Source organism: Emys orbicularis, chromosome 8 (assembly GCF_028017835.1).
Source record: "Emys orbicularis isolate rEmyOrb1 chromosome 8, rEmyOrb1.hap1, whole genome shotgun sequence".
NCBI lineage: Eukaryota > Metazoa > Chordata > Testudines > Emydidae > Emys > Emys orbicularis.
This window is the reverse complement of record NC_088690.1, coordinates 27790032-27810757: the sequence shown is the minus strand read 5'-3', so window position 1 is coordinate 27810757 and position 20726 is coordinate 27790032. Positions and strand designations below refer to the sequence as shown.

General features: G+C 36.6%; 1 protein-coding gene across 1 annotated transcript in view; it reads right to left on the bottom strand.

The window, feature by feature from the left end:
* ADGRL2 (adhesion G protein-coupled receptor L2) overlaps window positions 1-18327 on the bottom strand; it is a 151253-nt gene extending 132926 nt beyond the window's left edge. Inside the window, exon 1 of the mRNA XM_065410118.1 lies at window positions 18255-18327. Within this exon, the coding sequence (XP_065266190.1) occupies window positions 18255-18327 (73 nt within the window). The remainder of the gene's footprint in view (window positions 1-18254) is intronic.
* Window positions 18328-20726: the final 2399 nt, after the last annotated feature.

The following is a 20726-nucleotide window of genomic DNA, read 5'->3' as shown; positions in this document are numbered from 1 at the left end:
TCAGTCTGTAGGGTGTTTTCAAAGAATCACATGGAGAATTAACCCTTGAAATATCCTAATGAGATCCTTTGAAAACATACCTATCTAACTGAAACAGACAGTTTTCAGTCACATTTTAATATATATTAATGGTACATTTATAAATAAATTTATAAAGCATTAATAAATGTTTAATGGATGTTATAAGCATGTTACAGACCTGAATAGTATGTACTGGTGGCAATTAAGCTCTGGAATAGGTTTCCAAGGGAGGTTGTGGAATCCCCATCACTGGAAGTTTTTAAGAATAGGTTGGACAAACACTTGTCAGGGATGGTCTAGGTTTACTTGGTCCTACCTCAGCACAGGAGGCTGGATTTCTCAACTTCTCACGGTCCCTCTCCAGCCCTACATTTCTATGATTCTATAAGCACATGGGAAGAAGGTATTATAGATAATTAGCAGACATAATTATAAGCAACCTGCAGATCTACTGAATTCTATAACAATCTATATTATATTAATCATTTATTAACCCTTTATAAACTATTTATAAAAGTGTACCCTTCATATAACACGCAACTCATTTTCTCCACTATGACTCCAAACTCATGTCTTGAACTTATCAATGACTTTATATGTAACTTCATGGTCCAAACGAAAGGAGCAGATACCTTTACTCCTTAGCTGTGTTCTTATGAAGACTCCTGAATGCTAATGTCATAAAGCAGTAACTGGCAGCCTAGTTGAAAGAAATATAGCTGGTGGAAGAGTGGTACAATAATTCTCAAGTTCTCATTGGCTGCATATAGACTACTGACAAGCTCAGAGAGGACTTTATAAATTTTGGACAACCTGCTTTGACAGAGCTTCCTTGTGGATCTTGAGAGAGTGATTAAAAGTGTAACCCTTATGAGAAAAGCAAAAACTATGAAAGAACAGATGTTGCAGCTACCCACAATAAAGCCAATATGTATACTGTAAATGTAACAGAGAAAACTGGGTGGTGGTTAAACAACAAGTGGCATGAAAAGTCCTCTAGCTTCTTTGACTGCACTGATTAATTAATAGGCCCAGGGAAGGATAACTCAGATCTCTGCATTACTGGATTATGAACAAAAAGGCAGCTTTTAATGTTCTGTGCTTAAAGCGCACAGTTTTTCAGTCATATTTTGCAAAGGATTGTAATATGAATTCTTAAAGAACTGTAAAAATATTAATTCCATTATATTCTGTTAGTGACTAGCTCTAGCCCACAAAGAGCTTGTAAGGCAAACACTTCTGTTTAAATGACAGATCAAAGAAGCATTACTAAAATGATGTAATCCCTTTAAACAGGAATCTGAAAAACAGAATGAGGAAAGGAAACCCTGATTCCTCTACTTCCCTAAACTATCAAATTGTATTTATTTTAACATGAAATTCTTTGTAAAGCTCTTACTGATATGTAAGTATTTTCCTTTCTCAAGAAGCACAAATGTAATAATCAGGTTGCTAAAAAAATACATTTTTCCTTAAGCATTACTTTGAATAGCAGTTTTCTTTACTTTTTCACATTCACAAGTTACACAGGAAGTGAAGAGTACTGACAGGCTTGTCCTTGGTACATTAGGGACTTTAAAACCTTGAATTTAATAAGAATTACACAGATGGACGCAGATACCTTTGGTGTTCTGTTTATTGTCCTTACTGCCACATGAGCACCTGCAGTCTTGCACGGTCCTACTAGGCATTCCTGAAAACACCTGGACAAGCTGTTTGCCCAAGCACTAAATACTGGAGATGATAAAAGATAATTAGCAAGTGAAACTATTCCTGGCACTACTTCGACATTATTGCAGAACTGCAGCAGCAAACTGGCACCTGGTAAAGGGAAATGCTAGATGTGATAATTCCAATTTACACATTCAGCACAACATTCTATCCGCCTGTCAATGTGAAACAGTTTCTCATTCAGTGATAACATAGATACCCCAAAAGAATGTTGTGTTGAAATGCTGACATGAAACTTTTATGTACATAACAGACCCTCTCTGGACCAGCTGCAACTGCCTTCTTTTCTTGCAGGGCATGTGTTGGCCATGCATTTTTTTAATTTAAAACAAAATCTGACTTTCAAAAAGTCCCTGAATAGAAGAGTATATTATACACAAGTACCAAGCCTACAATGCACGGTTTGCACAGCAGAGAGAGCTATTTAATACACATGGAAGAGTTTGCTACAATTATGTGTAGTAAAATTTTCAATAGAATGTGTCAGTTACCAAATTATAGAAAAGTATTTGCAGCAGTTAGAAATAGCCATTCATAACAGCTGTTTAAAGTAAAATATTATTGTACTCTCACTCATGTAACAAGAAAACATGCCACAATGTTCTGTGCACACCTCAAATGTGTAGATATTTTTCCAAAACATTTTCCAATGATCTCATAACATGAAATTATTTAAGTATAACAAAAGTAGGAAGCCTGTGAAAGAACTGATGGGTCTGCTGGACATCAGGGAGCTAAGGGAGCAGTTAAGGAGAGTGAAGACAATGCAGAGAAAATGAATAATTTCCTCATCACAGATGGTGTTGGGTAGATAAGTATAAGAGGGCAGGGTGGAGAAAGATACAAGATTCCATATTTGGATTGGTAGTGTTCCATATATTTCTTCATGATCTGGAAATGGTGGTGACAACAAATGACATGACAGAGTCTGCTGATAATATAAAGTTATTTAGGTTAGTCAAGACTACAGAAGACTAAGAAACTTCACAGGGATCTCACAGAGAAAGGTTAATGGGTATCATGATGGTAAACAAAATTAAATGTTGTCAAATGCAAGGTAATTCACATTAGAAGGAATAATTTTAAACTATTTATAAGCATTGTTGTGTTCGAAACTAACTCTAATTACTCAGGAAAAGGACCTAACATGATTCAATGAAAACCTCTACTCCAGATACAATGGCAATAAAACAAACAAAATATTAAGATAAAGAATGGGATAGAAAACATTTTGAAAATGTAAATACTATAAACATTATTATATAAACTGATGGTTACCCAAGCTTGGAAAACTGTGTTCCATCCTGGTCACACTATCTAAAAGTTTATAGCAGAAACCTAAGGGGTCCAGAGATGGACAATGAAAAGCATTTGCCTTCATGAAACGCCCATGTGAAGTGAGAAGGAAAAGATTGGGACTGTTTGGTTTAGAGAGGAGACGAGAGTAAGAGGACAGAAGAGAGGTATATAAAATGATTGTAGAGAGAAGGTAAATAGCGTACTCCTACTTCCTTTCTCTTATTACACAAGAACAAGGAGACACTGAATGAAATTGAAAGGCGACATTTAAAACTGATTACAATAAATACATTTTTTACACACTGCACAAACTGTGGAACTCAGTGCCATAATATCGAGTCCAAGAACTTAGCAGGAAATAAAAAAGGATTAGACATTTAGTTGAATAAGACCACCACTCAGTTATAGTCATATCATATGGAATATAACTGTATATAGTGTTATATTTTAAAGCAGAACTATAAACCCTCATGTTTAAACATGTAAACCAATTACTAACTGATAAGATTAGGAAGGAACTTCCACTATTGGCAGGTCACCTTTTTTATACCTTAGCATCTAACTCTGGCCACTGCTGAAGACAAAATTCTGGATTAGAGGGACTACTGATACAATCTGGTATAATTTTTGGTTCCTATTGGAATTACATTGTGGAGCCCTGAAAGGTTTGTCTGTAAACTCAGGCCCAAAGATCTGTTTAAAGGATCAGCTTGTTAATTTGTATAAATTGAGAAGGCCTGATTCTCTTCTGATGCTAGTAAATTATATGCATCCGAAGAAGTGGGCTGTAGCCCACGAAAGCTTATGCTCTAATAAATTTGTTAGTCTCTAAGGTGCCACAAGTACTCCTGTTCTTTTTTTAGTAAATTAGAAGCAACTCCACTGAAATCTATAGAATTGCATTGTTGTGAACCTGAGGTGAGTGAGACGTGAACATGGAGTGTGCTTGTTCCAAAGGATTTTTTGAGCAGAGGACTGGAAATGCAAGTTTCTTCATTATCATTCCATAGTGAGGCAGGGCAGGTAAGCAGAGTTCCCCCCGCCCCTATGGAGTGGGCAGAAAGTTTGGGGGGGGGGGAGTAGGGGAGTCCACACATCTCTAGTCCATACATCACTAGAAGCCACAGCCATCTAAATGGCTCTCTCTCTCCCTGGCATCCTCTGGCTCTGCTGCTAGGGGCTTCCCCACTGGCCACTTCCCTGGGATTCCCTTCAAGAAGGTTTTCTGAGCACAAATTAATGGGACCTAAATTCATGACAACAATCACTTGGTTTGCAGTCCCAAAGGGTGACTGGGTAGTGATGCTATGGAGAGGCACTCAGAAGCCTATTCCATTTGCACCAGAAAACCAAGATTCCTGAGGAACTCCTCGGGAGGTACTTCTGCAGAGTCAGAAAAAGAATATGGATGACATCACAGAGAAAATACTTCTCTATTTCCACCTCCCCTTGCCTCTCCCCTCCCCCAAGAATATCCCTAAACGTTGTCCCCTCCTCCCACAAAGAGGGATCAAATTGGCCTCTAAAATATCTTCTTCACATTTAGAAATGATGGGATCAATAAAGATATGATAAAATAGCTACAATAAAATAGAACTAGGTGTTTAAATAGTCACATTAAGCAAGACCATTAGAGTAAACTTAGTTCTCCACACTAAAGTTCTCATGTATGGATTCCAGACCCCTAGCAAAGGACCAAGTTGAGAGTGGAATGCTACAAATTTTAATAAAGGTACCAGTCTGACAAGATTTGAACTTATTAACAATGCAATACATAGGCAAATACTTTAACCAATAGAATACATGCAGTCTTTGCCTACTACCTTATACAAATGCTGAAGGTGAACTGCAAATGATTTTTTGAAGCTGGGCTTGTTCCCTTGTTTTGTTTTGTGGGCTTTTTCCCCCTCTTTGCTCCTGATGTATGAAAAATTTATTTTTATTTTTCCTATTTACTTTTTACCTTAGAAAGATCAACTCTGTTCTTCTCTGATGTTGGAAGAGTGCTTGAGGACCTCTATTTTACCACCTCTCACACGTTGCTGAAAGGATGGAGGTAATGAATCTTTCACAAAGACATCCTTTCTAAAACATCTGAGAAGTTATCTAAGTATTAACAAACGGCATATAAAAACCCAAAGTTTTATGAAGTCTAACTAAAAATCCCTTCTCCCTCAATTACTCTGCCTCTACTCTTGACTCTTATGAACATAAGAACATAAGTTATGAAGTTATCTTTTCTCTAGTTCACCAACTCATCAGTCTTGCAGTCTAGACAGGCTCTGAATACCTAAGGTAAAAACCAAGGAGAACCTTTCTCTGCTGAAGAACCAAACTAATGTTCAGGATTTCTTTATACATCATTAATGAAAACAGGGCAAAAAACTATTTCCTCTTCACTCTCCCCTCTTTTGCAGGTCACCTTTAAATTGCTGTAGGCAAGATTGGATATGATTCCCTATATGTGTTATAATCTGAGTATTACAAGGAAAACTTACTTAGGTCTGCATTATGGAGTTTTTACTAGCTTTGGTTAAGTGATGGTGCTTAGTTTCCCCAAGGGCAGAACAGGGACTGGATTGTAACAATCACAAATTTGATCCCTGGTTTTCCTCCTTTGGAAATAATCTGAGCCAGCCCTTCATTTAGTAAAAATTATTCCTCCTGTATGTGCCAGTGGAGTCAAGGCTCCCCCACATACCTCTCCACCCACTTGCACAAGCGCGGGAGCAGCAGTCTTGCAGAGACTGATCAACCTACCATGCTAAGTCATGTGATGAGGGTAGCCCATGCCCCCATCTTTCCTGGACAGGCATATAAGGGAAGCCACAGCCTTTAATAGAAGGAATATACCAGCTACAGAGTTCCAAAAAGATGTGTTCCCCAACATCCACAAACACCTGCAGGTATGAGCAAACGTTTATAAAAATTAAACTTTGTAACATTTCATTAAGATTCACTTATTTTAGGGTGGCCCTGTACAAAGACTTCCATTCTCTCTATGCCTTCCCAGTGGTAGAAACCATTATTCTATACTACACAGGTTTTAGAAAATGAAAAAATGGCATGAGGGAGGCATTGCACATCTCCACGAGTTCCAGAGAGCTCTCCTAGTTCACTAACAGGGGCCACATACACCATTAATGCTATACTATCAGCTGAGAACTAACAATAGCTGAGAAATATGTCAGACGTATGGGCAAAAACACCCATTTTTGTCAACCACTTCTGGAAACCACTGTGTTTCTCAATAAATTTAAACTTATTTATTAATTTCCTTACTTAAAGGTAATTAGGTTTTACCTAGTTTAAGAACTTCATTTTAAAATGTGTTTTAATACAGTCTTTTTTTTAAAATGCATTGAAAAAGCACGTTGATATGCTATGAAATCAGAGCGTCACTCTGACCACAGCAGAATTAAACCATTTTTGTGCTTAATGCCTAAGACAACATTCACACATAATAACAAAGTGGCTTCTATGAAGCCAGTATACATATGCTCTAAGTGTGTACTCTAGGGGCATGGTCAAAGCTGGCAGACCTGAATTAGACCTATGTTTTGGTTTGCAGACATAGATGTTGTGCTGTTCCTCCACTCTGCTTTTCTGAGTCAGCAGGGTAAGAACCCTTGTAACTTCCACTACCCTGGCTGTTCAGAATTACTGAGCCAGAAGGCAGAGGAGGGCAGACAACATGATAGTTATGCCGGGGGAACAAAACACAAACAGCAAGTTTAGTTTACTCACTTTAGAAGCAGGGACTTAAACCATGATGCAGACTTCATTTTGGAGGCATGTGTGACAGAATGTATCCCTGTGCTGTACACCCTATTGCAGGGATCGGCAACCTTTGGCGCACGGCCCGCCAGCTTAAGCACCCTGGCGGGCCAGGCTGGTTTGTTTACCTGCCGCGTGTGCAAGTTCGGCCGATCGCGGCTTCCACTGGTAGCTGTTCACCACTCCAGGACAATGGGGGCTGTGGGAAGCGGCGCGGGCCGAGGGATGTGCTGGCTGCCGCTTCCCTACCCTATTGTAATAATCTTTGTATTAAGTATGCATTGCGGAGTATCATTTGAAAACTTGTAATTTGCTGGTCATTACTATCCTGGTAAAATGTGTGTGGCAACATTGCATGTGAAGTTTAAGAGATTTCCCAGTATGATGTTATTAACATGTGTTCCAAACCACAGCCCTACCCAAGCAGAAGTTGGCAAACAGGTCTGTCCTAAACAAAAGAATGTGGGCTCAGCTTAATTTGCATTTAAGCAGGAAAGCGTCATCAATAGGGAAGGGAAGCAAAGGAAGCTCAAACAGGTGAGGAAAAAGCAGCAGGGAACATTTTTCCACATAGACTTTTAGTACTCAGCTGGAAATGTTTTTCAAGAGGGGGACTGAAACTATAAAAAGGAGGGACAAATACCCCACGAAACCCACACACACATACACACCTATCACATTGATGACACCGAAGTAATAAAGGAAGCATTCATCAGATTCTGGGAGAAGGGGTTCTGACCTAAGAAGTTTGGTCAGTAAGACTGCTGAAAGCATGTGGTGAGAAAACTTTGCTTTGAATGAATCATAGCTTGTTAAATTAGGCACCAATTGCATTTTATCTTTATTTTTCTTGTAACCATTTCTGACTTTTATGCCTCATCACTTGTACTCACTTAAAATCTCTCTCTCTCTTTATAATTAAAAACCTTGTTCTATTGCTTTAATCAAGTGTGATTAAATTGAAGTGTCAGGGGAGTGTCTGTCCATTTGGGGTGACAAGTTGTGTGCATATTATTTCTACTAAAGTAACTGACTTGATATAAACTTGTATTGTCCAGGAGAGGGCTGGCAGTACAGGACATACATTTCGGGGGGAGGGAATCTAAGACAGAGTGTGTTGGGGGTCACCATGCAGTATAACTTAGGCTGGTAAAAGCCACGGTGTGGCTGGCTGGCTACAACACACACACACACACACACCTACCTACCTGTGAGTAACTTAATGCTTGAGGCTGTTTGTGAGCAGTCCATGCTGGAGGCTACAGCAGTAAAGCATTGTAAAGGGCACTCCAGGTTAGAGGGCAGGGGTTACACAGCTACTCATTAGTCTGGATTGTATCCTGGTACGTCACAGCATGTTATTTTTTTCAAGTATCTGGAGGACATTTAGGAATACTGACTTTATAAGATGTTTAAACTTTGAGGCATGCCACCTTTACAGTGTCTCTATCAGAAGTACATCTATTCTGGGTACTTTTTATTACAGTATGTACTAAAACTCTTTGTTGAGGAAGTAGTTATTCCACATGGGCAGCAGTGTCAACTTCTTACAATTTAAAAGCTCAGATAAGTAATGTTATAAAATACTCAACATAAGCTTCTGGGGGGGAAAAAACTGCCCTTACAAAGACTTAATCTAAGGGTTCATGGAAATATGAATATATTCCTTAATTATAGCCACACTCTTTTTTTAGTAGTCGCTATAATCAGTTGGTTGCAATCAGGTTTACTCTGGCACTAAGCCTGTAATCTTTTGAAATAAAAATACTTTATCGGGTTATAAACATATTATACAATACATCTTCTCTATTGATGCAAATCTTGTGATGGGGTGGAGAGGGAATGAACTGTACTAGCACAATTTTTTCATGGTGCAACTGGAAACAATCCGTTGGGCCTTATCAGACAAGGTTTCAATTTTCTATCGTTCCATTTTAACCTGCCTAATCAGTTGAACAAAAGTACTTTATGTGAAATGATTCCTTCAGTTGCCTTAGCTACAAATCCCTGCAGTATACTATAATTGAAATCTACTCACGTAAGTTAAGAATAATTAGGACCCCAAATTAAGCTAAACACAAAGTTAATTCAAATAGTCAGCTGCTGTCATTTACATGGTTACAGAGTTTTATTGTTCCTTAACATCTCTGAATGCTCTTAAATGCATTTTGTTCTTTCTTCACCATTTAATATTTTACTCCAAGTGGAAATGGGATCAAGAGCCTAAATTTGGCCAGAACCTGCCACTTCAGTACAACTTGATCAAGTCTTTTCTCACTAAATGTTTTCCCCACTACTGTCACTGTACATTTGCTATCAGCTATCAGCCAATTAACAATACTGCTGAGGAATGGAATGATAGCTCTCAGATACACTTTCATGGTAAATAAGGCTAGTATAATTGATTCTGCTATGAATGTCATCAATGCAACAAAAGAAAGAGTTTTTGAAAGCTAATATTCAGAGCACTTCTCTTTGTCTAAACTCTAAAAGCAAAGGATTAAACAAGTTTCTTCTCTTAAATAAACGGCGATGTGAAAATGTTGTTCAAAAACATATCATGCAAAAGCTAGATAATAATGCATGTTACAGATTAAATATGTCTCATATTGTAAGCGCAACTGTTGTCAGAATATGTTACAACTCCATTGATTTAATCAAGTCAAACTCAAAGCTAATTAATATATTAATGTAGTTAGTCAACAAAAACATTTGGCAACTCAATCTATTTCTTGAATAATCTTCCTCTATGAGCACTCTGCTTTTAGTAAAACATTATTTCTATAAAATCTTTTAAGGCAGTTTATTATATGCAGGTATTCAAGGTTTTCATACCCTGTATTTACACTGCACATACTTCAGGTGGTTTGAGTGCTGGAACATTTACAGTTCCGTGTAAAACGTTTTCTTCTTCTTTTTTTAAAAAGTACATTGCAAAACAATCTATAAACATATAGAGAAAATTCAAAGCTGATGGTTATTGAGTAGCACTTGAAACAACACTGTATAACATGTTGTATTAATAACATTTTCTTTTAGCTGGTAATCTATAAAATGATATATTGTGATTCCATCCATACTAATGGGTAATAATCCACATCACGAACCACTAGTTTGCCTTCTAGTACTTTCCAGGCTTCATTCTTCATGCACACCAACTTCATCTGTTGCAAATTAAACAATATAAAAGTGTAAGCACCAAACTGCTCTTTTTTGTTTACTAAGAGCAAATTTATCTTGAAACCACTGAAATACCTAATCAATTCTAAATGGCCACAAAACCACATTTTTCCAAACAGAATTGCAATGCTGAAGATACATTTTATAATCTGTACTACATTATTAAAATTCATTTTACAAGCAACAGCCTTTCACAACAGAAACTTGTTTGAAGAAGTAGACAAAAATATCAGAGGCAACCTATCAGCCTTGAGCTAGAGAAAAGAACTGGGACAGCTCAATGGGGAGAATATGGGAGATAATAATGTGAAAATTAGGGAAGGAAGGTCAGGTTGCATGCCAAGTAGTCAGACAGGATCAGTGGATAAAAGGCCAATTAGACAGAGATGTTTACAATCAAGAGGTGATACGAAACAGGACAAAAATCTTCCAGCTACAATTTAAAGAGAAAATATTTCTCACTTCTTTTCCCACCTAAAAATACAACATATTTGCAGAATCTGCTGAGAATGACAGCTTTAAATGAACTTACTGAATTCAAGTTTAATAGGAAAACCCTCTCAAAACAGTGTCATGGACTACTTATAGTCTCTGCTAGTATAGATCATCAATTACAGTGGTCTAACTCCTAATTTATGTGGCTGGGGGGAAAAGTTAGCTCTCGTTAGCCTACCACTATAAGCAGGAATTAAAGTTATGTGAACTCTCTGGGTTTCTCCCATGTACGAGTTGCTTAGGCAACCAATACAAAAATTTAGTTTGCTTTCCAACCCCTCTCCCACTCACACATTTCTGGGGAGGGGGAAAGATTCTTTTTTTTTTTTTTTTTTTTTTTTCAAACATCACTAATGCACAGCACTGAAATACCAGTGAATTACCTTATTAGTATACGGTAAGAAAAGAAAAAGGATGAAAAATTCCAAACCACCTGAACTGATTTAGTGTCATTGGAAATGAACACGTTTTCCCTCACTCCCCTTAAAAGGACTGTCTTAATGTCACTTGGATATGGATGAATTGTCTCCATTTATTGAAAGAGGCATCCACCAACTGAGCAAACATTTATACAGCTCTATTTCTTTACACTTCAAAAGAAAGCTAGAAGATAGAGATAACAGAAACACAAAAAGCTTTAGCACAATTGGGTTTTGAAAGTTTGTGGACTAGTTAGTTCAAATTTCTTTTTGGTAGACAGAAAATTTGAGACATCTTGAATCATGGGGCTTTGTTTAGTTCCTATATGTCAGCAAAGATTGCTCTGTTTCAGTTTGTCATAATATTTCCATGGATTTAAGATGACACAAAATTTACTGGTGTGCTAAATGTGGGGAAATTTTACATTGTTAAGAACAAGGATGGCAATTCAGGAGAAAATCCAATATTTTTAGGTATAACTTTCAAAACATCAATCCAGTCATACCTGTACATTACAATAAATCTGTCAAGCTTGGTAAGATTTATCAGTGAATAAACTAATGCTACAGAAGATAGCATATAAAACTGAAAATGGCTCTAGCTTTAATGATGTGAATTTTTATTAATTTTAGAGTGAGTTAGAAACAAAACTTTGCAAGATGATTTTACAAAAATAAATGCATTGCTAGGGATACAGTAGAATTTAGAGCAAAGTATATTGCTAATTAAGGATCTTTGCCTTTATATAATTACCCTATAGAAAGAACTGAAGATATCATATTTATGTTAAAAAGTAAATATTGTGTTACTATATCACACTTCAAAAACACCAAAGTCAACTTTTAAGTGCCTCTGTTGTCTGGGAAACTTGTCATATTGGCATAAGCAATTGTATACCAGCATACAGAAAGGTCATATAGACCATCAAGCACACTTACAAAGAGAACATGCACAGACATAAAGCAAAGTCCCTTTTTATTCTGAATGGATTGCTTTCTTGTTCCTTGTGGAACACATCCTGGAACTAAATCACAAATACAGAAGTGCACATGAAAATTAGTGTTTTATGTGAATCTTACATTCAACAATATATCTGTATTACTACTGTGTAAGTATGTTTATTGGCACAAAGTCAGTAAGATAGGTTTTAACCGAACTACTAGTATAAATATTCCGTTCAATATATGGATGTGATCCTGCAAAGATTGGTGCATGCAACTTTACTCACACGAGTACTCCATAGACTTCAACTGAACTATTTGTGGGTGTAAAATTAAATGCATGATTGCAGGATTAGGGTTTTGCATGCTAAATTTAGATTTATTATACTTTATGAGAACCTTCATTATTTTCTGATTCTGATGTGGACAAATACGACAGTAGTAAGAAGAGAACTTTCAGTGCATGGTCTTCAGTTATACACTAATTCAGATGTTTTATGCTTCCTCATCCTATGGGTTACGAATCTCTCCATTTTGTACTATGTTCCACAAGTATAATACAAACACAACTAAGGAGGACTGAAGTGTGTACTGATAAAGCTAAATAAAATGCCCTGTTTCTCAGATACAACAGTATACTTCCATTTTAGTACAAAACAGGAATGCAATCATTAAAATAAATGTATACAGTGATTTGGTTTTAAAACCATTAAAGGTAGTAAAAATTAAAATGATATATTACATTCTCTGTGCTCCATAACATAGCACTGAGAGTCCCAATAAATTTTATATAGGAGATGTGTGGCCAATCCACATGTACCTTGTAGAAAAGGCACCCTATAGTCTTTAACTAATCTAAAACATATCCAAATATGGGAGCCGGGGGGGGGGGGGGGGGAAGACTCAGAGTCAACTGTGTCAGTAGGCTAAGCCAAGGTAGCTGAGTCAATTCAATCTCATCCTAGTGGTTGGTCATGTAGCTATTCCCATTGAGACTGAACAAGGTTATCACAATGAAAAGTGGTAAATTGAAGCAATAGTTTAGAAGACTCTGGAAAGGTAACATCTGCCCTTAGCAGGAGTAAATTGTGTTTGTACATTTTTTGACAAATTTTCAAAGTCCTTCTCTCCTTGTGAGGAGAGCCTCTGAAGCCACAATACAGTTTCCCCTTTCACAAGAGGAATTCAAAGTTTTAGCAAATGACAGCAGGAACACAGCTCTTTAAAAGAGTAGCTAATACCTAGCATACCGTAATTTAGATTTCAATTTTTTTTGTTAAAATTATAACAAATTTGAGAGTGTGTATGAATTAAAATAAATAATTTAGTGGCTAAAATTAAGATTTCTTAGTAAGTCCTCTAAACAAGTATTAGTGCAATATTTAAAATGGCACTTCACAAACTGAGACTGTCAAGGCTATCAGACTTCTCTATTCCCATGTCATTTCTCCAACATTTTTGAAATAGCTATTTTCTTTCACAAAACATGAACCTCAAGTCCCACCATAGAGGGAATGAACGAAAGGACATGCACTGCCCACGTGCTAAATAATCTGATGCTTTTTTGTTTGGTTGGTTGGTTGTTTTTTTTGCCAGCTAGTCTGATAGCCTCCTTAATCTAAAACTTCACTTGAAAAGTTTACTTGGCATTTTTCTTTAAAAAGAAATTTGATTTCACTATTTAGATCAATTTACTTTTTAAAAGCTGTGTTGGCCCTATGTCTGTTTCAGGAAACAAAATAGAAACATCACTAAATAAACACCATGAAAGTATTTCTTCGTTTGTTCACAACAAATATTGAAAGCAGAACTCAATACATCTGTTTTGTTTTTTATAGGCACCCTACCATTCCTTTTTACATAAATCTTTGCCTTTAAATAATCTGCATTCATTATTTAACAAAAACATTTTTACTAATGGAATCATAAAATACACTATGTTGGATGACTTATCCTGAAATCTATCCCCATTTTTCCAAGAGCTGCTGTTATTTATAATTAATCACTAGTGCCAAATAGTGCTAACATTCAAATATCTGACTTTTACTTACTAAGACTCCATTATGCAGTATGGATTCAGTAAAACCTATCAGAATTGAGCACACAAGGGACTGACAAAAATTGGTTGCTTAACAGAAGTGGCGCAAAATTGTACTCGTTATGTTTGTGGATACTTCGTTAAACGAAGAAGTTGCCTAATAAATGTAGTGTTTCACACAGAGTTACTGTGATTTAATTCTCCAAGCTAGAGAAATTCAATTTACATTCCTACTTACTGACACATGATGCTACAGTAAGCACTACCCTGGAAGAAATGGACAAAACAAAAATTAAATCAGTTAACAAAAAGTTGATATCTCTATTAGTGAAGCTCTCCTATCAATTCAAGATATGCTGTAAACAAGGGTTTGTTTGTTTTAACTACTACGGGCCCAATCCCGCTAACACTTACACATATACATATGTGAATTTATTCATGTGTACAGCTGTTTGCAGAATTAGGCCCTGGGGGGGTCTCAATTGTGCAAGGATGTTGAGCATCTTTTGAAATGTGCTCAGAGCCTTCAACTCCCATTGCCTTCAGAGGATTCGGAGGGGGCTAAGAATGCTACATGCATTCTCCATGTTTCAGGAACTAGGTGTGTATAGTACCTGTATTTAAATGTATCTTTTAAAATAAATGTAATAATTCCAGGTGCACATTTAGAAGCACTTTCAATTTTTGTAAATAAAATTTTGTGAAACAAAATATATTGTCTACTCCACTGGAGTATATAATGTTTAAAAATCTGGGTTTTATGCTTTTCATTTTAATGTAAACAAAAATGACTATTTATAGACAAAGAGGGGCTGAAACTAATTAATATTAGCTATTACTTTAGGAAACAGAGTTTTTTAAAAATCAAATAGACGAGGATGAAAAAAAAAAACTTTTAAAATCCTCCTATACATGAGACATCAAACCCACTGACACGTTTTTGGAATTTCTTCCCTAATTACTTTGACATAAAATGAATCAAAACGTTAAATCAAATCTTGATCGTAATGTTAAAATAAAAAGTAAAGTAAATATTTAAGCTAATTAACTTTAGCTCTTCTTCCCTCATGTTTCCTTCTTTTGCTTGGTTCTCTTTATTTGGTGTCAGATTTATTATCTACTTACTGCTGTTAGCAGGCTATGATGCCCTGTCAGACTTCTCTAAAACAAACTGAGATGACAGATCAATGTACCAGAAGTATGTACTAACTCTCTGCAGTTTTCCTTCTGCCCGTATATGTCCTTTCCAGGTTCTCTTTACCTGTAGGAAGGAACTGCTTCAAAAGCAAACCCCTTGGCCTGTTGCCTCAAAAAGAAAAGAAAAGAAAAAGAAACTTCTCTTAACTGCAGATATGATTCTTGACTTGATAGATACTGCAAATAATACTGCAGTCTCTCATGAAACAGTCTCTGTCTGCTAACAACCTATTGAGTTAAGCTACTGTGACAGCAACGAGGAGTTTGTCTTGATTGGAACATTTTTCATTAAGTGGACTAATGAACCATTGGTCCACACCTGGAATCTTTTTTCACTGTACAGAAACATTCACTCTTAACAGCATGAAATTTAGTTAGTTTTTTTCTACCCGCTGCAACAACCTGCTTATGTATATAAGATTTCCATAACAAAAATTAAGTAGCTAGATTCCAAGTCAGAGAATTAAAGATATTACTATTTTCAAGGGTTCTCATACTGGGGGTAGGGACCCCTCAGGGCGTCGGAAGGTTATTACATGGGAGGTCATGAGCTGTCAGCCTCCACCCCAAACCCCGCTTTGCCTCCAGCATTTATAACGGTGTTAAATATATACAAAAATGTTTTACATTTATAAGAGGGAGGTCACACTCAGAGGCTTGCTATGTGAAAGGGGTCCCCAGTACAAAAGTTTGAGAACCACTGTCTTAGATACCGTTTTTTAGCATTTGTTTGTGGTTATACTTCCAGGGATGAAGCATCGTTACTAGAGCATGTTACACTTGGCATATTTTATGACAAACAAAAGGCAACGCAATCTCGTCAGAAAGTCTAGCAATGCTGTATTCACTTTGCTTCTGGTGGCTTAAATCAACTCAATATTAATATTCACTTTCAAAATACAGTGCCAAAATATTTCATTTATTATTAGAATTTATAATTAATTGTGTGTGATTCTGTTAGCTGCTCCCAATTTCCTTCCATTTATTTTAGCAGAGAAAGTAAGTCTTGTGTAGACTTTAAAAGAATTGAATTCAGCACTGAAGCATCAAAAGATTGCTACTGCCTCCTAGAAGCCCGAATAGGGATAGAACAACATGGATCTGAAATGTTACAAATGAAAATGAAAATTACCTTTCTGCAAATTGTAACAATTAGGCATGCAAAAGCTTTCAGTTTATTTTTCCTACCCAAACACAGTAGTAAATTGCTTGTTAGATATATCTAAGTTAATCAGAAAAAATTATAACTATGTGTTCTATACCATTTTCCCCTTCCTGCTTCCAGATCTTCTTCAACTGCTACATATTGCTGAACTCCAATACTGAGATATTTTGATAAATATTTTAAAATTCTGAGTTGAGAGATTTTTAAATAACTACACACACACAAACTTAAGATTTTATAACTGTCATTGAGCACCTTTAATTGGAAAAGCCATGAAGTGAAAACACCATTTCCCAGTACTATCTTTTAAATACAATTTTAGACTAGTTCATTCATTCTTGCAAGATGAATGCATTTTTGCATCAAACACAGTAATTACCAAAGCCAACTAGCTGTAAAATTTAGATATCTAAGCTCCTAGTGGCTTCCCATCTGCAGAAACTTGTCTTTCATATGACAATAAGGTTTCATCCAAGACTAAAAACATGAAGGACACCAAGAACACACAAATGTATAGTCTCTAACAAATCATAAGTTACCATCCAAAGAATCATACAATACAAAAGATTAATGTGTTGGTCTTCAGCACTATACTCACAACTCGGGGCGGGGAGAAGATGGGGGAAGAGAGAAATCTTGAAAGCTGTTTAGGCAAAACTAGACCTTTCAAAGGCAATAACCCTCAGGAAGGTACTCCTTGAAGTGTACTCCTTGAAATCTACATAGGAGTTATTACTATATTTCAGCCAGATAGGTTTATCAATTCAAGCCCAAGAACTGAGTAAGTTGAGAGAGTCTTAGACTAGAACAAATGTTTAAATAAATATATATTCAATGTGAGAGCTTTTATAAGATATTTAAGCCTTTAAACTTTGCTGGGTTTTGTTTGACAGTAGTGCTTGTTTAGTTTTACTGCACTCTATTTTCTGAATTACTGAGAGGGGTTTGACCTATGAATCCAAAGAATTCATACATAGTGAATTCCCTACTTTTTTTTTTTTTTTAAGTGGTATCAGATGTAACTGAGGAACTGCAAATTAAATCATTACACTCTTAAAAGTAGTATATTATCTATCAGTCATGGGGTTATCTAACTATGGGGATGAATGCTATTAAAGGAAAACGGCCAACTTGAAACCTAGTTAATTTTTAAAAAGTTACAAATATTTTTAGATATTACACTTAGCCCGAAATTCCCTTGCCAATATTTGTGATTAAAAAAATTAAAATCATATTTTCCTATTCTTTTAAAATGTTTCTCGCTCCACTCTAATTGTCTAAAAAAGCCACAAAAACACCAAGGAGACTGACTATATTATCGAAACAGTGAACTGATTTTACACAAAGAAAAAAAAAAGTTTTTCCTCACTAATATCTTCTATTTAAGAGCAATCTTAGGTGCTATATGTACCAGAGGTGAACAATTTACAGAGAGCAGTTAGGTTTTTAAACTGGCAGCGCTCCTGTATGCACTTTCAGTTTCATTTGCCCAATTCTCAAACGTATAGCACTGATTTTAATGAAATATTTGCAGTTTTATTTCCAGCAAGCCAATCAATGTAAGTAAACTAGGTGCTCTGACTGCTGCTTTTGGTTCCATTAGAACATATTTTAAACAACTATGCATTGTTTATATAACTTGCAATTTACTTGTGCTCAAGAACAGTATAGTGAGAGGACTGAATAGAAGGAATCTAAAAATAAACCACCTACCAGTTCTATCATCACTCCAGTTGTCTGAATACTGTTATTTAGTGTCACTGTATCAAACAATGTACGTTTATTTTTAATGTTTGTTTTGTTTTAATATCAATCATTTCGACTAACAGCTAAGCTCTAGAACAGGACAGGTAGTAATTAGTTGTTTCTAGTTAGGCAGATGCATCCTAAAACTCCTGAGTAATCTAAAAGCAAAATAATATTTTAAAATTATACAAGAGCATGTGGTCTCTCATCTGGAGCATAACTAAAAGATATAATATAATCTTACCTTCTGTATTCTGTAGGAAGCCGATTATGAGAAGTAACCAAAAAAATTGCATTCTGCAACCAGAAGACACCATTATTGATCCCTTTAAGTATTTTCTTTGTATTCCTTAATGAACCCAGTTATAAATGCCCAGCATCATTGAAGCCGGTGGTCTGTATCATTGATCTTCATATCTGGGGATGGAAAACAAACAAACAAAGAAAGATTCCATTGTTAGTCATATACTAACAAATTTTAAAAAAACTATTCACATATCAGATATCAAAGTTTAGCTGACATGAAGACAGAAAGTAAAAAATATAACATGAAGTACAGCTGTACTGTGGCTGGGGAGCGGGCAGGCGTGCTGGATTTATGATCAAGGTCAGTGATCAACCAGGATGAAGAAGTTTAAAATGTGATTGTAGTTAATGTGCTCCTACTAAGAGATACAGTGAAGATAAGAACATGCTTTGCAGATGAGTGGGGTTTAAACACAAAAAACCCCATCAGACACATTATTCTACACAACACTGATACAAAACAGATCCAAGTACAGAAAGAGATACAGACCAACAATAAAACCTCAAAAGAGAAGCTCAGCAGGACCCCTCCACATCAGGGCTTCCACAGGAGATAGGAACGCCAGTTTTTCCTATTACACATACACCACTACCTCGATATAACGCGACCTGATATAACACGAATTTGGATATAACGCGGTAAAGCAGTGCTCCGGGGGGGCGGGGCTGCGCACTCCGGTGGATCAAAGCAAGTTCAATATAACGCAGTTTCACCTATAACCCGGTAAGATTTTTTGGCTCCCGAGGACAGCGTTATATCTAGGTAGAGGTGTAGTTCTGCCTCCTCAGACAAAAAGCTAAAACAGCAACATTGTCATCAAAATAACCATTTTGCTGAGGAAGCTCGTGCTTCTTTGACCAGTGAGTTTCAAAGAACTTCTAACCACAATGAAAAACCTTTCAAACAAGGGGGAAAAAACCACGTGTTGCAAGCACATTGTTAATATTGCCACTTCAAATCACATGTACATTAGCCCAGGTCAAAGATGGTATTGCACATGATCACATTGGGTTTAGCAAGTGACTGAACTCCTTAGTTCTACTTGAGAAACCAACTTCACCTGAACTTCTCCTGCATACCATGTAACACGAAAGACTTTAAAAAGGTATGTTTGAAATTTTTTTTTTTTATGATAGTGGAAAACAGTTATTGAACTGGAAAGTCTGACCAGCCATGTGCACTCTTCAGTCAGTGCCTTCGTTCTTGCAACAACCATCGGAATAACAGGTTACTTCCTCTTTCATAGGTAGGTCTATGAGCTGGCCCAGTCTCTAGCAGACAGCTGTTTGAGATATTAAAGATATCAATGTGAATGCACAGTTGAATTTCCAGTATGAGTGTGAATTTCCAGTATTATCATGTTCTGAGTTGCACACTCCTCTATGAGCTAGAGGAGTGTGCAACTCAGAACATGATAATAATGAACCTCTGAAAAATGCTGCACAGACATAGATCAAAGGAGACAAGTTCTGTACCACATTACCCCAGACCCTATAGGCAGACAGACCAAAATTTTCAAATTTGGGTGCCTGAGGTTAAATGTAAAATAAGTAACCTGAGTTTCCAAAGTTCCACAGATCATGTATCCTATTTTATCTTTCTTGCTTGTGCATAGCAAACTGAGGCTGGAAGCAGCAAAATCACTTAAGCCAATGAAAGGGCAACTACCCGCACACCCCAGTACTCTGGATAGTCCTTAGTAGTCCATTTCAACCCATTCACATCTTTTTTTTTTAAAGCCCCAGAGCTGTGAATGAATGACATTTTATAAAGTTGTTATAGAACAGCCTTGAGATCCTTAGGGATCAAAGCTGCTATACAAAATGCATCAACGATCATGATAGTGCCCTAGTGGAGATACACTGTAGAAGTTTCAGTTCAATGGCCATATGGGAGTCTATAAATTGGTGTACACTTAGGACTTGAAAAATCTATTCATCCAGTCACCAATGACAAGTGGGAAAGCTCTCCTTGGCAAGGATGCCCAAATCATTGATTTCTGGAGAATTTACACTTTCCTTTAAAAAAAAGTTTCTAACCCTCGTGGTCACAAACACATTGAGTCTGTAGACAGACAGCTGCAATGCCTCTGATGTTGCTCATTGCTTTGACAAGCAGCAGCAGGGTGAAATTAACAATCACTTCATTTGTTTCAGAGCTGCTATACACAGTCCTGTGGGCAGCAATGAATCCATCAGTGGAATACTGCTGCTGCTTGTCCACAAGACTCGCACACTTTCATTGGCTGTGAGTGCAGGAAGACATAATACCAATGCAGTCAGACAAGAGTTTAATAATTTAGAGTAGACAAGTATGCTGCTTCACAGTGGACGTGGCTTTAATGGCGATGCCACTTCACTGTTGGATTTTTTCCCACATACCTCTTACAGAATGCAAAGCTCTTACAGT